Source organism: Acanthochromis polyacanthus, chromosome 15 (genome assembly GCF_021347895.1).
Source record: "Acanthochromis polyacanthus isolate Apoly-LR-REF ecotype Palm Island chromosome 15, KAUST_Apoly_ChrSc, whole genome shotgun sequence".
Taxonomy (NCBI): Eukaryota; Metazoa; Chordata; class Actinopteri; family Pomacentridae; genus Acanthochromis; species Acanthochromis polyacanthus.
Window position 1 is genome coordinate 4854148 of NC_067127.1, and position 23393 is coordinate 4877540.

General features: G+C 38.7%; 1 protein-coding gene across 4 annotated transcripts in view; it reads right to left on the bottom strand.

The window, feature by feature from the left end:
• The window catches only part of adss2 (adenylosuccinate synthase 2), a 238197-nt gene that overhangs the window by 191610 nt on the left and 23194 nt on the right, over positions 1–23393 (bottom strand). For 3 of the 4 annotated variants that reach the window (XM_022212668.2, XM_022212669.2, XM_051959494.1), the window contains 8 exons: positions 22018–22125; positions 21020–21101; positions 20809–20935; positions 17464–17618; positions 16145–16269; positions 15124–15221; positions 14687–14836; positions 12782–14103 (listed from right to left, as the gene is read on the bottom strand). In XM_022212668.2, the coding sequence (XP_022068360.1) occupies positions 14051–14103; positions 14687–14836; positions 15124–15221; positions 16145–16269; positions 17464–17618; positions 20809–20935; positions 21020–21101; positions 22018–22125 (898 nt within the window). In that variant the 3' untranslated portion in view covers positions 12782–14050. Of the gene's footprint in view, positions 1–12781; positions 14104–14686; positions 14837–15123; positions 15222–16144; positions 16270–17463; positions 17619–20808; positions 20936–21019; positions 21102–22017; positions 22126–23393 lie in introns of those variants that run through there. The other variant, XM_051959495.1, reaches the window with a different exon arrangement.

Sequence of the window (23393 nt, forward strand, 5' to 3'; positions counted from 1 at the left end):
AAATGACCACAAAATGACCACAAACAGACTGAAAACGGCCACAAAGGGGTGCAAAATGATCACAAAAACGCACAAAATGACCAAAAACAACCTCAATCGGCCACAAAACAGTCTGAAAATGACCAAAACAGAAACAAAATCAGCACAAAGACACACAACACAACCACAAATAGACACAACATGACCACAGAAAAACACAAAATGACTTCTAAAGACATAAAATTACCACAAAATACCTAAAATCACCGCAAACAGACTGAAAACGAACACAAAGAGGCGCAAAATGACCACAAAAGACCTAGAATGCCCACAAAGCGGTCTGAAAATTACCAAAAAAGAAAAAAATGAGCACAAAGACACACAACACAACCACAAATAGACACAACATGACCACAGAAAAACACAAAATGCCTTCGAAAGACACAAAATGACCACAAACAGACTGAAAACGGCCACAAAGGGGTGCAAAATGACCACAAAAATGCACAAAATTACCACAAACAACCTCAATTGCCCACAAAACAGTCTGAAAATGACCAAAAAAGAAACAAAATCAGCACAAAGACACACAACACAACCACAAATAGACACAACATGACCACAGAAAAACACAAAATGACTTCTAAAGACACAAAATTACCACAAACAGACTGAAAATGGCCACAAAGGGGTGCAAAATGACCACAAAAATGCACAAAATTACCATAAACAACCTCAATTGCCCACAAAACAGTCTGAAAATGACCAAAAAGAAACAAAATCAGCACAAAGACACACAACACAACCACATATAGACACAACATGACCACAGAAAAACACAAAATGACTTCTAAAGACACAAAATGACCACAAACAGACTGAAAACGGCCACAAAGGGGTGCAAAATGATCACAAAAACGCACAAAATGACCACAAACAACCTCAATCGGCCACAAAACAGTCTGAAAATGACCAAAACAGAAACAAAATCAGCACAAAGACACACAACACAACCACAAATAGACACAACATGACCACAGAAAAACACAAAATGACTTCTAAAGACACAAAATTACCACAAACAGACTGAAAATGGCCACAAAGGGGTGCAAAATGACCACAAAAATGCACAAAATTACCATAAACAACCTCAATTGCCCACAAAACAGTCTGAAAATGACCAAAAAGAAACAAAATCAGCACAAAGACACACAACACAACCACATATAGACACAACATGACCACAGAAAAACACAAAATGACTTCTAAAGACACAAAATGACCACAAAATGACCACAAACAGACTGAAAACGGCCACAAAGGGGTGCAAAATGACCACAAAAACGCACAAAATGACCACAAACAACCTCAATCGGCCACAAAACAGTCTGAAAATGACCAAAACAGAAACAAAATCAGCACAAAGACACACAACACAACCACAAATAGACACAACATGACCACAGAAAAACACAAAATGACTTCTAAAGACATAAAATTACCACAAAATACCTAAAATCACCGCAAACAGACTGAAAACGAACACAAAGAGGCGCAAAATGACCACAAAAGACCTAGAATGCCCACAAAGCGGTCTGAAAAATACCAAAAAAGAAAAAAAATGAGCACAAAGACACACAACACAACCACAAATAGACACAACATGACCACAGAAAAACACAAAATGCCTTCGAAAGACACAAAATGACCACAAACAGACTGAAAACGGCCACAAAGGGGTGCAAAATGACCACAAAAATGCACAAAATTACCACAAACAACCTCAATTGCCCACAAAACAGTCTGAAAATGACCAAAAAAGAAACAAAATCAGCACAAAGACACACAACACAACCACAAATAGACACAACATGACCACAGAAAAACACAAAATGACTTCTAAAGACACAAAATTACCACAAACAGACTGAAAATGGCCACAAAGGGGTGCAAAATGACCACAAAAATGCACAAAATTACCATAAACAACCTCAATTGCCCACAAAACAGTCTGAAAATGACCAAAAAGAAACAAAATCAGCACAAAGACACACAACACAACCACATATAGACACAACATGACCACAGAAAAACACAAAATGACTTCTAAAGACACAAAATGACCACAAACAGACTGAAAACGGCCACAAAGGGGTGCAAAATGATCACAAAAACGCACAAAATGACCACAAACAACCTCAATCGGCCACAAAACAGTCTGAAAATGACCAAAACAGAAACAAAATCAGCACAAAGACACACAACACAACCACAAATAGACACAACATGACCACAGAAAAACACAAAATGACTTCTAAAGACACAAAATTACCACAAACAGACTGAAAATGGCCACAAAGGGGTGCAAAATGACCACAAAAATGCACAAAATTACCATAAACAACCTCAATTGCCCACAAAACAGTCTGAAAATGACCAAAAAGAAACAAAATCAGCACAAAGACACACAACACAACCACATATAGACACAACATGACCACAGAAAAACACAAAATGACTTCTAAAGACACAAAATGACCACAAAATGACCACAAACAGACTGAAAACGGCCACAAAGGGGTGCAAAATGATCACAAAAACGCACAAAATGACCAAAAACAACCTCAATCGGCCACAAAACAGTCTGAAAATGACCAAAACAGAAACAAAATCAGCACAAAGACACACAACACAACCACAAATAGACACAACATGACCACAGAAAAACACAAAATGACTTCTAAAGACACAAAATGACCACAAAATGACCACAAACAGACTGAAAACGGCCACAAAGGGGTGCAAAATGATCACAAAAACGCACAAAATGACCAAAAACAACCTCAATCGGCCACAAAACAGTCTGAAAATGACCAAAACAGAAACAAAATCAGCACAAAGACACACAACACAACCACAAATAGACACAACATGACCACAGAAAAACACAAAATGACTTCTAAAGACATAAAATTACCACAAAATACCTAAAATCACCGCAAACAGACTGAAAACGGCCACAAAGAGGCGCAAAATGACCACAAAAGACCTAGAATGCCCACAAAGCGGTCTGAAAATTACCAAAAAAGAAAAAAATGAGCACAAAGACACACAACACAACCACAAATAGACACAACATGACCACAGAAAAACACAAAATGCCTTCGAAAGACACAAAATGACCACAAACAGACTGAAAACGGCCACAAAGGGGTGCAAAATGACCACAAAAATGCACAAAATTACCACAAACAACCTCAATTGCCCACAAAACAGTCTGAAAATGACCAAAAAAGAAACAAAATCAGCACAAAGACACACAACACAACCACAAATAGACACAACATGACCACAGAAAAACACAAAATGACTTCTAAAGACACAAAATTACCACAAACAGACTGAAAATGGCCACAAAGGGGTGCAAAATGACCACAAAAATGCACAAAATTACCATAAACAACCTCAATTGCCCACAAAACAGTCTGAAAATGACCAAAAAGAAACAAAATCAGCACAAAGACACACAACACAACCACATATAGACACAACATGACCACAGAAAAAACACAAAATGACTTCTAAAGACACAAAATGACCACAAACAGACTGAAAACGGCCACAAAGGGGTGCAAAATGATCACAAAAACGCACAAAATGACCACAAACAACCTCAATCGGCCACAAAACAGTCTGAAAATGACCAAAACAGAAACAAAATCAGCACAAAGACACACAACACAACCACAAATAGACACAACATGACCACAGAAAAACACAAAATGACTTCTAAAGACACAAAATTACCACAAACAGACTGAAAATGGCCACAAAGGGGTGCAAAATGACCACAAAAATGCACAAAATTACCATAAACAACCTCAATTGCCCACAAAACAGTCTGAAAATGACCAAAAAGAAACAAAATCCGCACAAAGACACACAACACAACCACATATAGACACAACATGACCACAGAAAAACACAAAATGACTTCTAAAGACACAAAATGACCACAAAATGACCACAAACAGACTGAAAACGGCCACAAAGGGGTGCAAAATGATCACAAAAACGCACAAAATGACCACAAACAACCTCAATCGGCCACAAAACAGTCTGAAAATGACCAAAACAGAAACAAAATCAGCACAAAGACACACAACACAACCACAAATAGACACAACATGACCACAGAAAAACACAAAATGACTTCTAAAGACATAAAATTACCACAAAATACCTAAAATCACCGCAAACAGACTGAAAACGAACACAAAGAGGCGCAAAATGACCACAAAAGACCTAGAATGCCCACAAAGCGGTCTGAAAATTACCAAAAAAGAAAAAAAATGAGCACAAAGACACACAACACAACCACAAATAGACACAACATGACCACAGAAAAACACAAAATGCCTTCGAAAGACACAAAATGACCACAAACAGACTGAAAACGGCCACAAAGGGGTGCAAAATGACCACAAAAATGCACAAAATTACCACAAACAACCTCAATTGCCCACAAAACAGTCTGAAAATGACCAAAAAGAAACAAAATCAGCACAAAGACACACAACACAACCACAAATAGACACAACATGACCACAGAAAAACACAAAATGACTTCTAAAGACACAAAATTACCACAAACAGACTGAAAATGGCCACAAAGGGGTGCAAAATGACCACAAAAATGCACAAAATTACCATAAACAACCTCAATTGCCCACAAAACAGTCTGAAAATGACCAAAAAGAAACAAAATCAGCACAAAGACACACAACACAACCACATATAGACACAACATGACCACAGAAAAACACAAAATGACTTCTAAAGACACAAAATGACCACAAACAGACTGAAAACGGCCACAAAGGGGTGCAAAATGATCACAAAAACGCACAAAATGACCACAAACAACCTCAATCGGCCACAAAACAGTCTGAAAATGACCAAAACAGAAACAAAATCAGCACAAAGACACACAACACAACCACAAATAGACACAACATGACCACAGAAAAACACAAAATGACTTCTAAAGACATAAAATTACCACAAAATACCTAAAATCACCGCAAACAGACTGAAAACGAACACAAAGAGGCGCAAAATGACCACAAAAGACCTAGAATGCCCACAAAGCGGTCTGAAAATTACCAAAAAAGAAAAAAATGAGCACAAAGACACACAACACAACCACAAATAGACACAACATGACCACAGAAAAACACAAAATGCCTTCGAAAGACACAAAATGACCACAAACAGACTGAAAACGGCCACAAAGGGGTGCAAAATGACCACAAAAATGCACAAAATTACCACAAACAACCTCAATTGCCCACAAAACAGTCTGAAAATGACCAAAAAAGAAACAAAATCAGCACAAAGACACACAACACAACCACAAATAGACACAACATGACCACAGAAAAACACAAAATGACTTCTAAAGACACAAAATTACCACAAACAGACTGAAAATGGCCACAAAGGGGTGCAAAATGACCACAGAAATGCACAAAATTACCATAAACAACCTCAATTGCCCACAAAACAGTCTGAAAATGACCAAAAAAGAAACAAAATCAGCACAAAGACACACAACACAACCACAAATAGACACAACATGACCACAGAAAAACACAAAATGACTTCTAAAGACACAAAATTACCACAAACAGACTGAAAATGGCCACAAAGGGGTGCAAAATGACCACAAAAATGCACAAATTACCATAAACAACCTCAATTGCCCACAAAACAGTCTGAAAATGACCAAAAAAGAAACAAAATCAGCACAAAGACACACAACACAACCACAAATAGACACAACATGACCACAGAAAAACACAAAATGACTTCTAAAGACATAAAATTACCACAAAATACCTAAAATCACCGCAAACAGACTGAAAACGGCCACAAAGAGGCGCAAAATGACCACAAAAGACCTAGAATGCCCACAAAGCGGTCTGAAAATTACCAAAAAGACAAAAATGAGCACAAAGACACACAACACAACCACAAATAGACACAACATGACCACAGAAAAACACAAAATGCCTTCGAAAGACACAAAATGACCACAAACAGACTGAAAACGGCCACAAAGGGGTGCAAAATGACCACAGAAATGCACAAAATTACCACAAACAACCTCAATTGCCCACAAAACAGTCTGAAAATGACCAAAAAAGAAACAAAATCAGCACAAAGACACACAACACAACCACAAATAGACACAACATGACCACAGAAAAACACAAAATGACTTCTAAAGACACAAAATTACCACAAACAGACTGAAAATGGCCACAAAGGGGTGCAAAATGACCACAAAAATGCACAAAATTACCATAAACAACCTCAATTGCCCACAAAACAGTCTGAAAATGACCAAAAAAGAAACAAAATCAGCACAAAGACACACAACACAACCACAAATAGACACAACATGACCACAGAAAAACACAAAATGACTTCTAAAGACATAAAATTACCACAAAATACCTAAAATCACCGCAAACAGACTGAAAACGGCCACAAAGAGGCGCAAAATGACCACAAAAGACCTAGAATGCCCACAAAGCGGTCTGAAAATTACCAAAAAAGACAAAAATGAGCACAAAGACACACAACACAACCACAAATAGACACAACATGACCACAGAAAAACACAAAATGCCTTCGAAAGACACAAAATGACCACAAACAGACTGAAAACGGCCACAAAGGGGTGCAAAATGACCACAAAAATGCACAAAATTACCACAAACAACCTCAATTGCCCACAAAAACAGTCTGAAAATGACCAAAAAAGAAACAAAATCAGCACAAAGACACACAACACAACCACGAATAGACACAACATGACCACAGAAAAACACAAAATGACTTCTAAAGACACAAAATTACCACAAACAGACTGAAAACGGCCACAAAGGGGTGCAAAATGACCACAGAAATGCACAAAATTACCACAAACGACCTCAATCGGCCACAAAACAGTCTGAAAATTACCAAAAAAGAAACAAAATGAGCACAAAGACACACAACACAACCACAAAAATTAACCAGGATACCAGTTTAAATTGGAGAAAATTTCATTCCAAGGTGATGAGATTCATTCAAAACTGTTCTTTATCTCAGCTAAAGCTAAAAACAGACTCCTTCTGAGAGGCTAAAGCTGTTCCAATCAATTGTTTTACATTTAAAGAAATGACACGACACTGACCTTCTCAGTCCTGTGGCGCATTTTACCACCTTTCAGCTCATTGTTTCAGTCTGCTCTGACACATCTCCAGCTGCGGCAGACAACTTTTTACAGCAAAAAACGTCTCACATGAGCCGGATTGTTATTTAGCGACTACACAGCGGAGCATTTAATCATATAATGCAGCTTTGAATAAATAAGATTTATCAAAATGTGTAGGAGTTCCCTGGAACGAGCAGGATCATAGGGAAATAAAGCGATGAAAAACAAACATTTAGCAGCAGCGTTTCCTGCAGCTGATGGATGTGATGCTATGTGCACTCTTGGCTGTCCTCCCTTTCTTACCGAGGCTTTTGTTCTCAGGTCAGAGGTCAGGCCAACACAAAGGACAGATTTCCAGTTGGAGAAAACGTTTAAAAGCCTCCTGAATGGGCGAATCTTTTGCATGTATGTTTGCGCATGTTGGGAAAGGATCGTGTGTCCAAACGCGGCGGAGAAAACTCATCTGCTTGTCCATTTACTCTGCTTCCCTTCGCGGCACAATGCAGCGGCGGCCACTGGACAAAGAGGCCTCGCTGTGGGATTCAAATGAAGTGGGGGGGAAGGATGAAGGGGCCGGTGGTGGAGGTGGAGGTGGAGGGGTACCGAGGTCGAGTTTGGAGGGTAGAGGAAGAAGAGCGGGGGGAGGTGATAGATGTCGAGGGGAAAAAGAGGCGGCCGGTCGCTAAATTAGCGCAGCTCCGACCCAAATCGAGGTCCAGCGGTGTCCTCCGGCCCGCTGCGACGCCGTCCAGCCGCTCATCAGCAGAGCCACACAATAGCGAAGAAGGCCAGGCTTCATGCCAGATGCCGCTGCGAGCGTTCGCTTCAAGGTGACACACTTTATTCAACAGGACGACCTTACTCTGGGCAGCTGTGGAGTTCAGTGCAGACGCCAACCAATGCTTTTTTTTTTCAGTACTGCACTGCAAAAACTCAAAGTCTGACCAAGTCTGTTTGTGTTTTTAGTGAAAATGTCTCATCCCACTCGATTTAAACTAAATTCACTTAACAAGTGAGATTTCAGCAAGAAGGAGGGACTTGTTGTAAGACAATGAATCTTAAATATCTTGTTAAGTCAAAAAATCTAAAAATGATCTTGTTTTGAGTTGAATTTTACAAGAAAACTCAAAATAAGTTGAACCCTGGTGTCGTCCTGCAGGTCAAATTGACCCGTTTTAACGCTTGAAAATGTGGAGAAAAAAAAATATTTTCACAGTGAAACTTCTGATGACCACATTTTCAACATTTTTTGGAAATTTTTGAACATTTTTTTGTGGAAAAAAAGAAATGTTAAAGATGTTTCTTAAGAACATTCACATAAAAATCAACCAAAATCCAGTGAAATTCACTGGATTTTGGTTGATTTTTCTGTGAATGTTCTTAAAGAAAATAGTACAAGTTTTACTGATATATATGGAATCACTTTAGATATTTGTAGAATTTTTTTGGAAGACTTTTACTAATTTTTAAAAATATATTTACTATTTTTTGCCAACTTTGGGGGATTTTTTTTAAATTAAAGTTTTAAGGAATTATTGGAATTTTCTCCCTGAAGGTTTTGCAAATTTTCAGAAATCTGGGGAATTTTTGGCTGATTTTTTGATTTCTTTTCAGACAAGGAAACAATATTTTTTGGTGCCTGTAAATGAAGACAGCAGGAGGGTTAATACATCTTAAATTAGGAGGTTACGGGTTACAAGAAAAACTGCTTTTGTGTTTGTTTGTTTGTTTGTTTTTTAGCATATCTGGCTTATTTTAAGACACCTAAGCAATCCTGGTCAAAATTAGCTAAAAGTAAGTTTCCCCAGTTAATTTTGAGATCTCAAGATTCTAAATATCTTACCAAGCCACTTTTCAGTTGTTCTATTGGCAGGTTTTTTCCACTTATTTCAAGGCAAAGTTCCTTAAAATAAGTTTTCTTGTTTTGAGACTGGCATTTTTTCCAGTGCAATGCTTTTTTGGGGGTGCTGAATGTGAAAGCAGGACGCAGCTGGACGAATCTGTGAGTTTTTAGAGGCTGTCGGTGCGTTCAGGTGCAGTCAAATAAGGAGCGGAAGCCTGGCAAAAGCAGGGAAATGAGCTGCAGGTGAGGCTGTGGTCAAAGCCAAGCTGTGGTCGCAGCGAGTATTAATAACAGCTAACAGAGAGGAGAGAAGCCGGTGTCAAACTCTCATCTGTGCAGTTTCTAGCTTTGTGTGGTTCGTTTGGCTTCCAGAGCAGGAACATATAAAATCATTTGTGCCCTTTAAATCTGCAGGAGAGAATTCCTGAGGAGAGGAAAACGAGCTCTCGGCTTATTAGCGAGCGTCTGGCAGCTATTTGCAGTCGAATGGCTCCATCTAGTGCTGGTAAAGGAAACTATTCTGACATCTAATATCAAATTAACCCTTCTGTTGTCTTCATTTACCGGCACCAAAAAAATAATTGCTCCCTTGTCTGAAAAAAAAGGAAGGAAGTGTGTTAATTCCAGATGACATGACCTGCTCCCCATGATGTCATTTCCTCCTGAAGAAAGGACTGGAAGACTCCAAGGCTTTCTGAGTTATTTAATATAAAGTAGTCAACAGGTTTACTACAATCTCTTTATAAATAACTTTCAATTTCACTCAGTTGTATGTATATTTAGAAGAATCTTCCTCTTTGGTTGATTTTAGGCCTTTAAACAGCAAAAATGTCAACTTTGATTAAAAAAAACAAAAAAACATGGACGTTCAAGTGTCTGACTGCAGCCTGAACGGACCTCAGCCTGTTTTCCTCTTTTCATCTGTGGCATCGCATCATTTGAATACATATTCCTGTTAAAGTGGCTTTTTATAGTCTCTATACTACACATTATCTGATTATAGCCTGCAGGTGAACTCCAAAGAATTTGTCACCAGTTGAACATTTCCAAAAGTTTTTGAGCACAATTGGCTAAATTAAATTTTTACTCTTCACTGTCAGAGAAGAAGATGGTTTCCCTGCTGCGTTTATGTTCTTATCATGTCTTAAATTGTGGTTGTGACTCACTCTCTCCCCTTGTTTGTTCACATAATGCAGAAACCTGTTCGACCGACTGCCTTCATTCACTGTTGTAATGTTGTTCTTTTTGTGTTTGTCATTTTATGGGCTCCAAGCTTGAAAAGGGCCACGTAAAATAAAAATTATTATCATTATCCATGTGAAATTCCAGGGCAAAAGCAGTGCCGTTAACATGACACTGGGTAGTAATTCCATATACATGTTCACATCTAAATAAAACTTAGTTTAACTTTAACATCATTTTGCGTAAACCTTCTGCTGCTGGTACATTTTTCAGTCATAACAAGATTAGATGCATTTTCTAGGTTGTGATTTGTTTTAAAAGACACAAGCTATATATATTTTAATGACTTTTGTGCCATTTAACCCTTCTGTGCCGTCACAAAACCATAAATATTAAACAACGGATTAGACAATGTGTACACACAATATGATCCTTAAAAGTCAAAACGCTCAGATAGTTGTGTAACAAATCCTGAAGCTAAAGAGCACAAAGGAGTCATTATCTGAGACACAAGGCTGAAGATAAACTCTTCAAAGCTGCTGCTGACCACATATTTTGTGTGTCAGCCAGACAGAAATATTTCATCCTGATATTTGATAAACAAATGAGACTATTTTATTACGATATTCACGTCTTTGTCGAGTGTATTCCTGGGTGTTTGCAGGGCTTATCTTTTCCCTTTTCCTCTGAAAACATATAGAGAGTTTCTGGATTTTTAAAAAAAAAAAAGCCTGGACCGTGAGCAAATTAGTTAAAGTCATTTTACCTCATTGGAGTGAATGAGTTTAGCTGCTGACTGGGACACTACAGAGCTGTTAACATCTGTGATTCTCCTCCGATGGCAAGACATCTGCTGAGATGAAGGTCTGCGGTCAAAAAAAGGTCCAGATGAACAGAGTTTGTAACAAATTGCCGTGAGTATAAAACCAAAAAAGTCATCAAATAGGATCAAACATGGCTCATTATATGGACACGCCACCAATTTTAGCTGCACAAGGAGCCTGTAAAGACAGTTGTGTGTCCTCTGTGGTTCTAGAAGCTTCTCAAAGTCTCGTCAAAGTTAATGTATACAGTTCAGTCTTGTAAATGTCAAAATCTAAGTGGGAAGTTTTCTAATGTCCAAATTGGTTCTTTATAATATGGAAATATCTAAAACATATATTCATGTCACTGGAAGTCATGTAATACGTTATAACCCATATTTAAAGGCTAAAGAGTTACGCTGGCAATGCACCTGAAGCTTCTTCTAACCGTACAAGCATCTCAGTCGTGAGTTCGCTCATCGTCTTTCTCATCGGTGCTGTGAAGAACCACTGTGCCACTTCAATTCCAACCATTTTTATGAATTGTGTCTCTTATGCCATAACTTCATAGAGGAATAATCCTAAATTACAAAAGTAATGATCTAAAAATCTTAAGACTGTACCTAGCTTTAAACAAAGCCTGTTTAGACTCTAAACGGAGAGAATAAAACCATATGCCACATTGTTATGATCAGAATTAAGAAACACTCATTGGTGGATGTGCCTCCTTACTGGTTTTCCACCAGAAGGAGGCGCTTTCTGTTTTGGTTCCATCCCAACCATAGACTATATAAAGATGGACGTAGCATCTGGCTCCAAAATTGAAGCCCACCCGGAAGTGTCAAAAACTTGCAATGTCACGCTGTCCGCTAGGGTTGGCTCCAAAAAGCTTTTTCTCCATAGACCCCAATTCATTTTTGGAAAAAATAAAATTTGATACTGATTTTCTACAGCTCAGGATTTTTTTCCCGTTAGTTTTCATGGTCAAAATGAGAGATCAGGTGGCCGATCTTAAAATAAATCAATACTGAATTTTAAATAAATCGTTAAAGTTGGCAGAGCCAGGGGGCGTGGCTATACTTGATTGACAGTCCCATAGACTGGTCCTGCCCCTAGTTGCTCTCCGGTCCAGCCTGTTTGATGACGCTTTTTACATCACTGGCTCCAAAAAAATCCAAAATGGCGACCAGGAAGTAGCAAAATCCGGGCTTCATTTTGTCGGCGCATTACTTCACGCCTGATCCCAACACAGAACCGGAATTACAACAAATGCAGATCAGAGTAAGCAGAGAAAGATGCCAACTCTAGACTTGTTTACCTGCAAGCCTTTAGAATCATCCATCCATCCGTTTTCTTCCACCTATCCAGAGTTGCCAATGCCAGACGTCCATGGAATCCAAAAGCGTTCCCAGGCCGGATGAGATATGTAGCCCCATCTACAGCGGCGTCTCCTCCTAGTTGCACCTGTCCAGAAAACCTCCACCCAGGAGGAATCCAAATTAGCGACTCTAATCTGAACTCCTTAAGATGTCTGAACTCCTTACCTGATCTCCAAGGAGGAAACTCATTCTGGATGCTTGTATTCATCGTTTTGGTCCCTACCCAAAGCTCCAACCATATTAGCATCTTGTCACAAATGTTTACTCAAATCCACATTTACATGCAGTAATCACGGATGATGCAGACATCAAGTACCTGCAATACAAATGATGTGTAAAATGTGTTTATTCGCAACCCAAATCTCTTGTTTTCCCTTTTTAAATGAGATACATCCACTGGTAATGTTCGAGTTTGCAGTTCGAGCTTCATGTCTGATCAACATTAGGGTTCTGAATTTATCTTCTCTTTAGAACGGTTCAAACGTAGGCTTGAAAACCAGAACCAGTTTCGTGTTTGTAGAAAAGCTGAACTGAGGAGCATCAGCTTTTTATTACTGATGGCAAAATGTAACTCAAGAGTAGACAAGCCTTATTTTTAAGGTTTAAAGACACACGTCACAACAACGGCAGAAAATTGAACTAAAAGAATGATGACCACCAGTCTTACACAATATTTATCAGTTCATAAGTTGTGACCATCGTCTTCCTCTCATGTTAACAGAACACGGTCCTGAAAGTGCAAAGAAATCAAAGGTAATAAACAATCACCAGATGTGAGTGTAAAGGTGCCACTCTACTGATCTGAAAGAGTTCGTTTTATGAGATTCTCTAGGCTCGTTTATGAAAAGTTCCCCCACTAAGATGAACCTGTAAAACATGAATTCAAGAAGATGTGTCGACTTTTCACCATCGGCATTCAGTGGAGGTAACCTCTAGCTACAAGAAACCCGAAAGCTAGTCTTTATTTTGGTTGAATGAAAGGCAATATGAGTCGGAACATCTGTCAGACGACGAAAACACAAAGAGACACATTTAAAATCTTAAAGGATCCCTTTATCGTGTCAGGATGCGCTGCACACCTGGCAGAATAAAACAGAAAGCAGACACAGTCCAAAGCATGTAAAGTGCTGAGGTTAAAACTTCTTAAACGATTTACACCGGAAATGGCACAGCGCATTAAAATCACAGCATAGATGAACAAAAATACACTTGAACAGAGTTTGACCAACCGAACGCCTGCAGACAGTTCGTGGGTCTGCGTGTCGAGTCCGATCCCTCTTGTCCTTCTCAGACCTGACGGCAGCTGGTGTCGCCAAGTGAATCTGGAATAAACTGCTGGGGCGAATGAAGGAGATCTGTGATGCTGTTGTTCTAAAGTTTAAAACCTTTAATAATCCAGACGGATGCTTCAAACAGGGAGGTCAGTCTGATGACAGTCTGATCCAGAGGGCTCCGGTCCGACGGTGCGGTGGTGAGAAACAGACTCGTCTCTGTCGGAGAGTTGAGAAGGTAGTTCGGCTGTGTGAGGGAGGAAGGGAAGAAGAGCGCAGTTTTCTTGCTGCTGTGCATCCTCTCTGCTCGGTTCTTTCCCATTCATCTAGAACAGCTGGATCATCGACTCCCGAGACTTTCCCACTCCGATCCATTTGACTGAGGACACAGGAGCACAGTCTCATAAATTCTTGTTGCATAGAATTGAGATGGGAATTTGAGGCAAACTTTTATAATGTACAAAAAAAAGAAAACACAATGTGAATTTGGCTTGTTTCTATGAACTGCTTTGGAGCGATTAAACTAGTCTGAAGAACAGGGATGTCAAAGCCGTCCTTCCAGAGGGTCCATTTCGGCCCACTTTGAAAAGTGTAAAAATTACAGAGAAGACATTAACTGCAGATTGTAAATTTGTTAAACCACAAATTTCAAATAATTTCTCGACCATGTCAGGAATTTTTAATTTATGCTATTTCCTGACCATTTACAGAACAAATGTTTAAATAAAATAGACATTTTTTATTATAGTTAGCATAAAAACAAAACAAAAATGAACAGATCCAGCACTAGAAGTTAGTTAACTTTAGTTGACAGTGTGTGTTTGCTTCATTCCAGTTAGCAAGATAGAATTTTAAAACTTTTCTGTTTATCAGTCATTGCACGTATGTATATATATGTGTGTATATATATGTGTGCATATGTGTATATATGTGTGTGTGTGTGTGTGTGTGTGTCACCATACCAGGCACTCCCACATGCTCCTCAACGAAGCGAACGTATTTCTGAGCGTTCTCAGGCAGTTCCTCGAAGCTTCTAGCGGCCGAAGTGTCGCTGTTCCAGCCGGGCAGCGTCTCGTACTGAACCTCCACGCGATGCAACACCTCCTGATTGGCTTTTCACAGATCAACGAGATCGGGAATGAAAATATCACACCGTTAGCTTTAGAGGAAACAACCATATCGATATGCTTCTGCCCCTGAGGAAAAGCAGTTTGACTGTAAACGTCAGAGATGCATCAGCTCCACTTTATGATTTGGTGAAAACTCAAAGGTAAGTTGTCTTCAAACAACCTTACCTTGCTGTAAACTCTGAATCCATCTACCTCTACTGAGCAAAAACAGGGAAGACAGAGAAGAAGAAAACAACACTACTAACTTCCACATTCACACGTCAGCTCACCTGGAAAGTGAGGTATAGTTTGGTTGTCGACTTTGTACGCCACGCCCACTTTGATCTCTGGGAACACGTCAAGTATGTCGAGTTTGGTGAGAGCTATACTGGAAGAGAATATTTACACAGCAAGTTACTAATCAGAGATCTTCTTTTAATACAGTAAGAAAATAAGATGGGGAAAAAAACCTACACTTGCTATTAATTAATTCTCCCTCATTTCTTAAAACTAACCTTTAAAATAAAGCCCATTGTTAGTAATAATCCAACATTTCATTTTTTTATGTAGCGCTTTGTGATACACATTTGAACTCAAGTAATCATATATTTTATTCTTTTTAAAAAAATTATTGTAACTACATTTGCTGGAGCACTTTCGTTATTTGAATCCTCACAGTTTTCCTGGGATCCACAACATTCAATATATTTTAAGAGCATATATGATCACATATAAAAGATTTTATTTTTTAAATCAAACATTAGTTTGGAGTAGTGAGAGTGCCAAATTACAAAAATAAATCTATAAAAGAAAAATAAAAGTGGAAATATAAAGCAATATTTAAAAAATATTCATAAAAGAAAAGGCTAATACAAGTAGAAATGTGAAAATAAATAAAATAACTTTAAAAATAAAATTTAAAAAAATGTGTCAATATAAAGCAATATTAATCAAAAAATTAATCCATAAAAAAGGCAAATAAAAGTAGAAATGTAAAGACAAAATAAATAAAATAATTTAAAAAACAATAAGAAGAAAAGAACTTATATTACAAAATTACAATGTGGCAATATAAAGAAATATGAATAAAAACAAATCATAAAAGAAAAGACACTAGGATGTATTTTCATCTATTCTTAACGCTGTTCCAAAAGGTAGTATCTAAATAAGGCTTATAATAATATTTATATCATAAAACTAATACAGAAAAAAAAACTTTTATCCTTTCTTGATCCTTTGAAATTTAAGTCTAGTTACACATAAAAATATCTGCAGTCTATATTGTCAAAACATCTAAAAACTTCAACTCACGCAGTGAAGCCGTTAATCATGTGTGCATATTTGATGAGCACCAGATCCAGCCAACCGCACCGCCTCTTCCTGCCCGTGGTCACGCCAACCTCCTTCCCTCGAGTCTGAAGCAGCTCTCCGATCTCCTAAAAACAACAAGGTGAGTTCAGACAGTCCTTGAGTCTACTGTTAATGTTTAATGAGCTCCGTGTCAGCCTGCAGTCACACAAACTAAAAATATCCACACATTTAAACTCGGCATCTGAATGCGTCCTTCAGTTTGGGTCATGTGGAGACGTCCCGGACTGATTTATTGACCTTAACTAATCAAATATGCTACAGCTGGTTATTAGGCAGTGATGTGAAACCTCCTCTGGGTGGAGCTGTTTGAAAGCAAAGATTGTGCAGCTTACAGTCGTATCAAGCCATTATGAATGTTCTGAATGTCTCAATAATACTGTGAAAACCTTTAGCACCACTAATACTGTGAGTTTACAGCCACACAACAGGACAGAAACAGGCTACAGAGAACATGATTGGAGCCCAACTGCCCTCCATCCAGGAACTGTACTCCACTGGAACCAGGAAGAGGGCCGGGAACATCATCACCCTGGATGTAAACTGTTCTCCTCCCATGTTCACCAAGAGAACTCGACACAAGAACAGCTTCGTCCCTACTGCTATCACTCTAATAAACAGCTGAGCCATTCCTCCACACCTGTACAATATACCAATGGATATGTACAGTACTTTTTGCACTGTATCATCATCTAGCAATTATCATTTTGCACTACTGGATTTACATACATCTTTCTAGGTTTTAAATATATGTATAGATTGTGTTACATTTATTTTTATGACTACTATGTTTTCCCGTCTGTTCTTTTTTTTTAAACTTGTTTATTCAAACCAAGAGTGAATTCATCGCTTTGTAAACAATACTTGACAGAGGGTTGCACATCTTCTTTTCAAATAATTTGTTACTGGAGTCCATCTTTGTATGAAAAAGTCTGTTTTCATTTAAAGTTTTGCAGTTAAATGTTCCATTACATAAACTTGTCCCAAACAGTTTCCATTCTGTCTTCTTTGGAGGAGAAGGTTTCCTCCAACTGACAGTTATAATCTTTCTTGCATGTCCTTCTTTTTATAGTCTCTTTTTTAATTATTCTCTTTCTTTATTCCTAGGGTGACACCAACAGCCAAAACCAAATCCCTTGCATGTTGTGGACCTATTTGTCCATTAAAGCTGGTTCTGATTTTTCTGTGTCGTATAATCCACCACCCTTGAAGCAAAAACTTCCTTTGAACTGCTTTTTAGATTTCATGTCACGTCCTCTTACGTTGCTCTGCTCCGAGGGAAAAGCACCGATGCCGACTCTGGTGGTGTACGCCTTGACGACCCCGTAAACCTCGCCGACGTTCTGAGGCGGCATCCCGAGACCCGTGCAGACTCCGCCCACCGTGCAGTTGGACGACGTCACAAACGGGTACGTCCCTGCAAAGACACCAAGAGCGACAACTTGTCATACTTCATGAATTTTATATGACAAAAAGTGACTGAACAAACATGCGATCATCCCGTTTTCCTCTCAGTTCATGCATCTCTATTTTATTCCTCTTTATTTTGTTGTTTTTACATCATCATCTACAGAAATGTGAGCCGTTTCCAGACAAGACATTGTGTTTACAAAGCAGATTTATTTTGTCTTAATATACTTTCCAATTAGTCGAAATTGACGAGTCCCGAGACGAGTCCAAACCTACTTAGATCACCAGGGGCTTTCTGCTCAAACATCCCTGATTTGCTTGAAACTTAAAAACAAAAATCTTCAAATCAATATATGAAATACTTTCTGAGATATTTATTATGAATTTAATATTGAGCCATGTACAGCATGTTCTTTCATATATTGAAATTTGAGGCTATGTTTGAATGACAAAGCCTGAAATTTTCTGTTATTTTTCATCATGTCACTGATTCAGAATCTCCGATATGTGACCAGTGGATCAAACTGATTATGGGTGAGAGGAAATCTGAAAAAAAAAAAAAATTAGTCTCATCTTTGAGCACACAAAGAAAAAAACTGATACTACAAAAGTCAATATCCATATTTTATGCTAGAACATTTTGAAGCAAATCAAAGATGGTCGAGCAGAAAACTGACTTGTCCGCCTTCAATCACTGGATGCCACACCTGATTACACGTTTGATACGCTCAGTGGTTCATGACAAAACACACCTACGTCAAGTTTAGAACGAGGCCAACAGGCTTTTCAGGAATGGAAAACACTACCTGCACAAAACAGTCACGCAGTTTTACCGGTCTGTTTTTGGTCTAACAAGACATGAAAACATCCTCGAGGTGAAAACGACTGACATCAGATGGTCACTAATGCTCAGAAAATAGCTGCAGCCACTGTGCTACAAGCCAAAAAGGCGTCGGGTTTCCAAACCTAAATACTGGAGGCTGGATTTCACCTCAGTGTTCACAGAGATGGTTGTGTAATCACAGAACAAGTCGGGTGCGTCTGTCAGCAGCCGTGCGCTCTTTAAATTCTAAATAAGAGTTTTGTGAAGCTTAAAATGGGCATCGGTTATTCTAAGCATGGTGTTTTGATAATACCCCGACTGCAATTTAATCTGCTCCGTCACTGCTTTCACTAATGATAATAATAATAATAATAATAACTGTATTTCCACAGCACCCTTAAGAACAGCGTTCAAAGTGCTTTGACAGTGAAAACATGCAAACAGAGACTGTAAACTGATTTAAGGGGACAAGTCAGAGCGGTCACTTAAAAATAAATAGTAAAAATGACAATAAATTAAATGAATAACTGGATATGCAGCTCAAACAAGGGAATTAGGCAGTTTGAAAATTAAAGAACAAGATTGAGGGTTAAAATTAAAAGCCAAAAAATAGAAAATTAAAGAACTAGAGAGACGACATCACACCAAAGAACCAGGCAGCTAAAAGTAAAATAAAACGAGAGAACATCTAAAATAAACAGGTGATAATATAGAATAAAACACTAGAACTAATTAAAGCTAAAAGTAAACCTCACATAGAAGCAAGTCTATAAAAAGTGGGTTTTAAGAAGTGATTTTAAAGACGTTACTGACTCTGCACACCTTATCTCCTCAGGCAGGTCATTTCAAAGTCGAGGTCCTGATGGAGAACGGTCTGTCACTCTTAGATTTAAACCTCGACTTTGGAACGACCAGAGGATCTAAGGCTGCGAGCAGGCTTATAAGGGGTCAACAGATCACAATTATAGCTTGGGGCAAGACCCTGGCAAGCTTTAAAAGTGATCAATAAAATCTTAAAATCAATTCTAAAACCAGCAGGGAGTCAGTGGAGGGAAGCCAAGACAGGTGTGATGTGATGCCGTTTGCTAAAACCAGTAAGAAGCCTCGCTGCTGCGTTTTGGACAAGGTGGAGACGACAGAGGACCTTTACGGGAACGCCAGAACGGAGAGAGTTTAATAATCAAGACAGGGAAAGACGAGTGTACGGACAAGTTGTTCCAGGTCTGGATATGAGAGCATCGACTTTATCTTAGAGGTTACTCTTGTTTGGAGGAAGCAAGACTGGACAACTTTTTTGATGTGGGGAGAGAAACTTAGAACAAATAAAAGGTTTCTGGCAACAGGCTGTACGTTGGCTATAATGACACGTCTATTCTGTTACGGTTTAGTCTGCTTTGTCATTATCTGAAAGGAAAAACAAAATTGTCATGCTTCAACCCTCCTGTTGTCATTTACAGGCATCAAAAAATATTGCTTCCTTGTCTAAAAGAAAATCCAAAAATTCAGCAAAAAATCCCCAAATTTCAGAAAATTTGCAAAACCTTCAGGGAGAAAATTCCAATAATTGCTTAAAAGTTTCCCTTAAGTTATATATTTTTAAAAATCCCCCAAATTTGGCATGAACATTCTTGTAAATATTTTCAAAAATGAGTAAAAATCTTCCAATGAAATTCTAAAAATATCTAAAGTGATTAGATATATATCAGTAAAATTTCTAGCATTTTCTTTAAGAATATTCAGGAAAAAAAACAACCAAAATCTAACGAAATTCATTGGATTTTGGTAGCTTTTTTTATGTGAATGTTCTTAAACATTTTTTCCACCAAAAAATAAAAAAAAAAAATGTTGAAAATGTGGACACCAGAAGTTTCTCTGTGAAAATAGATATTTTTCCACGTCTTCAGACTTTAAAACGGCTCAATTTGACCCGCAGGACGACACGAGGGTTAAAACATCAGCCTTATGGGGATACTTTTACATCACATAATTACTGTAATTCTGATCACTGACTGCTGACACATGGTGCCTTCGTGCTCATGCACAGGCAGGTGGCGTTCGGTGGTTTAAACTCGTGAAAGTGCACGTCAAGCCCGGATGCCACAGCACATGGGTGACAGTTAAACTTACCGGCGTATCTAGTCTGAGCTCCAAGCAGGCGTTTGTAAAGAGCGTCACAAAGTTTAAGCGTTTCTGGGCAACATCACTGGGTCGCTGCAGATGCACTGAGTGGCGCTTTGCAATCAGAAATGACATTTATTCTCAGCGCACAGGTTAGCCCAAAGAAGTTAGGAAGAATTTACAGACTCAACGTTAAGAGTAGGACGTGCTTAATTTCAAAATACATGCACACACACACTCACGGTGAAATACTGACCAAAGTCTATGTCCAGTAATGCTGCGTTGGCTCCTTCCACCAGGATTTTCTTTGGAGGGCCGTGAAGAGCTTCATACATGTAGTGGACACCGTCTCTCACCATGGGCTTGATCTGCTCCACGTAGTCCTAAAGCAAGAAGAAAATAAATGTTCCCGAAAAAAAAAAACATTTAAATGTTTCCAGAAATATTTTTTAGTTCATTTGTACTACCTTTAGTTTGACCAGCTCTCCTTCTATGTCGATCTCCAGAGTGGGGTACATCGCCTTGTACTGCTGGGCCAAAACTTTATACCTGCAACACAAAAACAGAGAGCAGCTAGAATTCATTTACTCTCATTTCCTCTGATGGGCTTCTGGGATATCATTCAGTATCACGTTGAAGTGAGACGTTAAGTTCAGGTGATTCACAAACAACATACTGCATCATACAGTTGTGCTCATAAGTTTACATACCCTGGCCAAATTTGTGAAATATTGTCCTTTATTTTTTAGCAAATGTGTTTGTCAATGAAAACATTTTTCTTTCATTTAGGGCTGGTGTTCAGACAAAGCTATTTATTGTCATGCTTTGAATTGTATTTGCTCTGATCATTCATGTTTTCATTAAAGAATGGAGCACATTTTACAAATTCTGCCAGGGTATGTAAGCTTACGAGCACAACTGTATATAAATTACACCAGGTATCTAGAAAGCTGTTTATTACTTTAAGTGATGCTCCTCAACATTTTGAAATTCCCTAAGGATTATTAAAGTATCTATCTATCTTTAGTCTATCTATTCATCTTTAATCTGGTGTAAGCATACATTTCTGGTGGGATTACTTTGTAATATGAACGTTTTATGTTTAATGTTTGCTGTTTTTACATCTGATAAGCCTTCAAATTCACTGGAACTTCCTGGTTGTGAAGCAACTTGAAGGACTGTTTTCATGTTTTAATGCCAGTTTAGATCGTGGTTCTTCTGCTAAAAAAAAACAAAAAAAAACGGAGATGAAGTTCCTAACTGTCTTCCTACAACTGAAACAGAAAGTAAAACTTTAGAAAATGTGTGCAACCAAATTTTAAGGGGCTGGAAGGCTTAAAAGATGACTGGCAGACTTTAATAAATGACCCAGTGGTCCATGTAGAGTGTCATCATTAACACACTGGATATTAAAATATACAAGTCAGTCTAAAAAGTGAAACAATCCAGTACGGTTGGAGCAGACCTTTCAGAGAACTGAGTGAAGTCCGCCAGCAAATCGCATATCCTGAGACCGCTCCGTGCTGCCTTGGCTGAGTACACCGGACCAATCCCCTTCTTCGTCGTGCCGAGGCTGGGAGGGAAGGAAATACAAGAAACAGCATCAACATGTGATCCTAATATACAGCTTTCCTTTTTACAGTTTCAAACTTCATCCAGTCATTCACACAGCTGGAGAATGTAGCTTTAAAGGGGCACCGAGGAAACAAAGTCTCATATTAATGAGGATGAATCTTCGTTATTTACACTTATTAATGCCCCCATTTTCGATTCATGAATCGTTTTGGTTTTGTAAATATTTGTGTTTTATTAATTTTTTGTCGACTCGTCTAGAGTTTCCTGTGAGAGACGGAGTGATTTACAGCAAATACGGTGCGCGTGCGCTGACGGAGCGGAGCTAGTTGTTTTTAGCAGTAGCAGAGCGGAGAGTTGGTTGAGAAGACGGCACACATGGAGCGCAAAAGGAAGCCAATGGAGCAAAGTCTGCAAGCAAACAGGTTGTCAGATCGACAACGAAGCAAAAGAAAAGTTCATCTTGGACAGGCATTTCAGAGGTGGAGAGAATTTCGGAAGCAAAAAGGAATCAAAACAGATGCCGTGCTGGCTGTGCTTCTCCTAGACAGGTACGTAACTTTAGCTCTTTGTAAGTTTGATACAATTCTTTTGTCTTTTGTGTGTGTTGCTTGCGATGTGTGGTTAGTAGACTATGGGATTAGTTTGACTGTGACTGGTTTAGTTGACTAACTTTGTGGCAAAAACACTGTGTGGGTATTGGCTAATGTAACGTTAGCTCGGAGCTACCGAACGTTAGCTCCGAGCTAACGTTCCGTTAACTCTGTAGCTCGGAGCAGCTTTGACAACTCGGTTTTACAACATTAGACCGCGGAGTCATTTACACGCCGCTGGCTTTCCTGACGCTTGCTCGCTCGTTTACGACGGTTTGCGACTGTGCGCGCCGAGGCTCACGGGAAATGTAGGCATCGCTACATTTCCACTAAAATCTTCCTCGGTGCCCCTTTAACCTACAGGAAGCTTACTGAGTCTCACAAGAGCAAAAGTTCATGAGTGTTTCGAAGTCGAGGATCTTCTGTTTTAAAGACAGCAGAATGTAAAACAGACAGAACACCTACATAGAGATGGTGTAAATCACACTTAAAACAGCTGATAACTATGAAGTGAGAGCAAACAATCCACGGATGCTCGTTTATCTCTCATGTAACAAAATGTAAGTTCAACACTCACTCAGACACAAAATGTCTCCTCGCAATGCCGCTTATATTTACACAGTATTGATCACTTCATACATGACAGAGCATCACAGAAAGACTTTAGAAATAACCT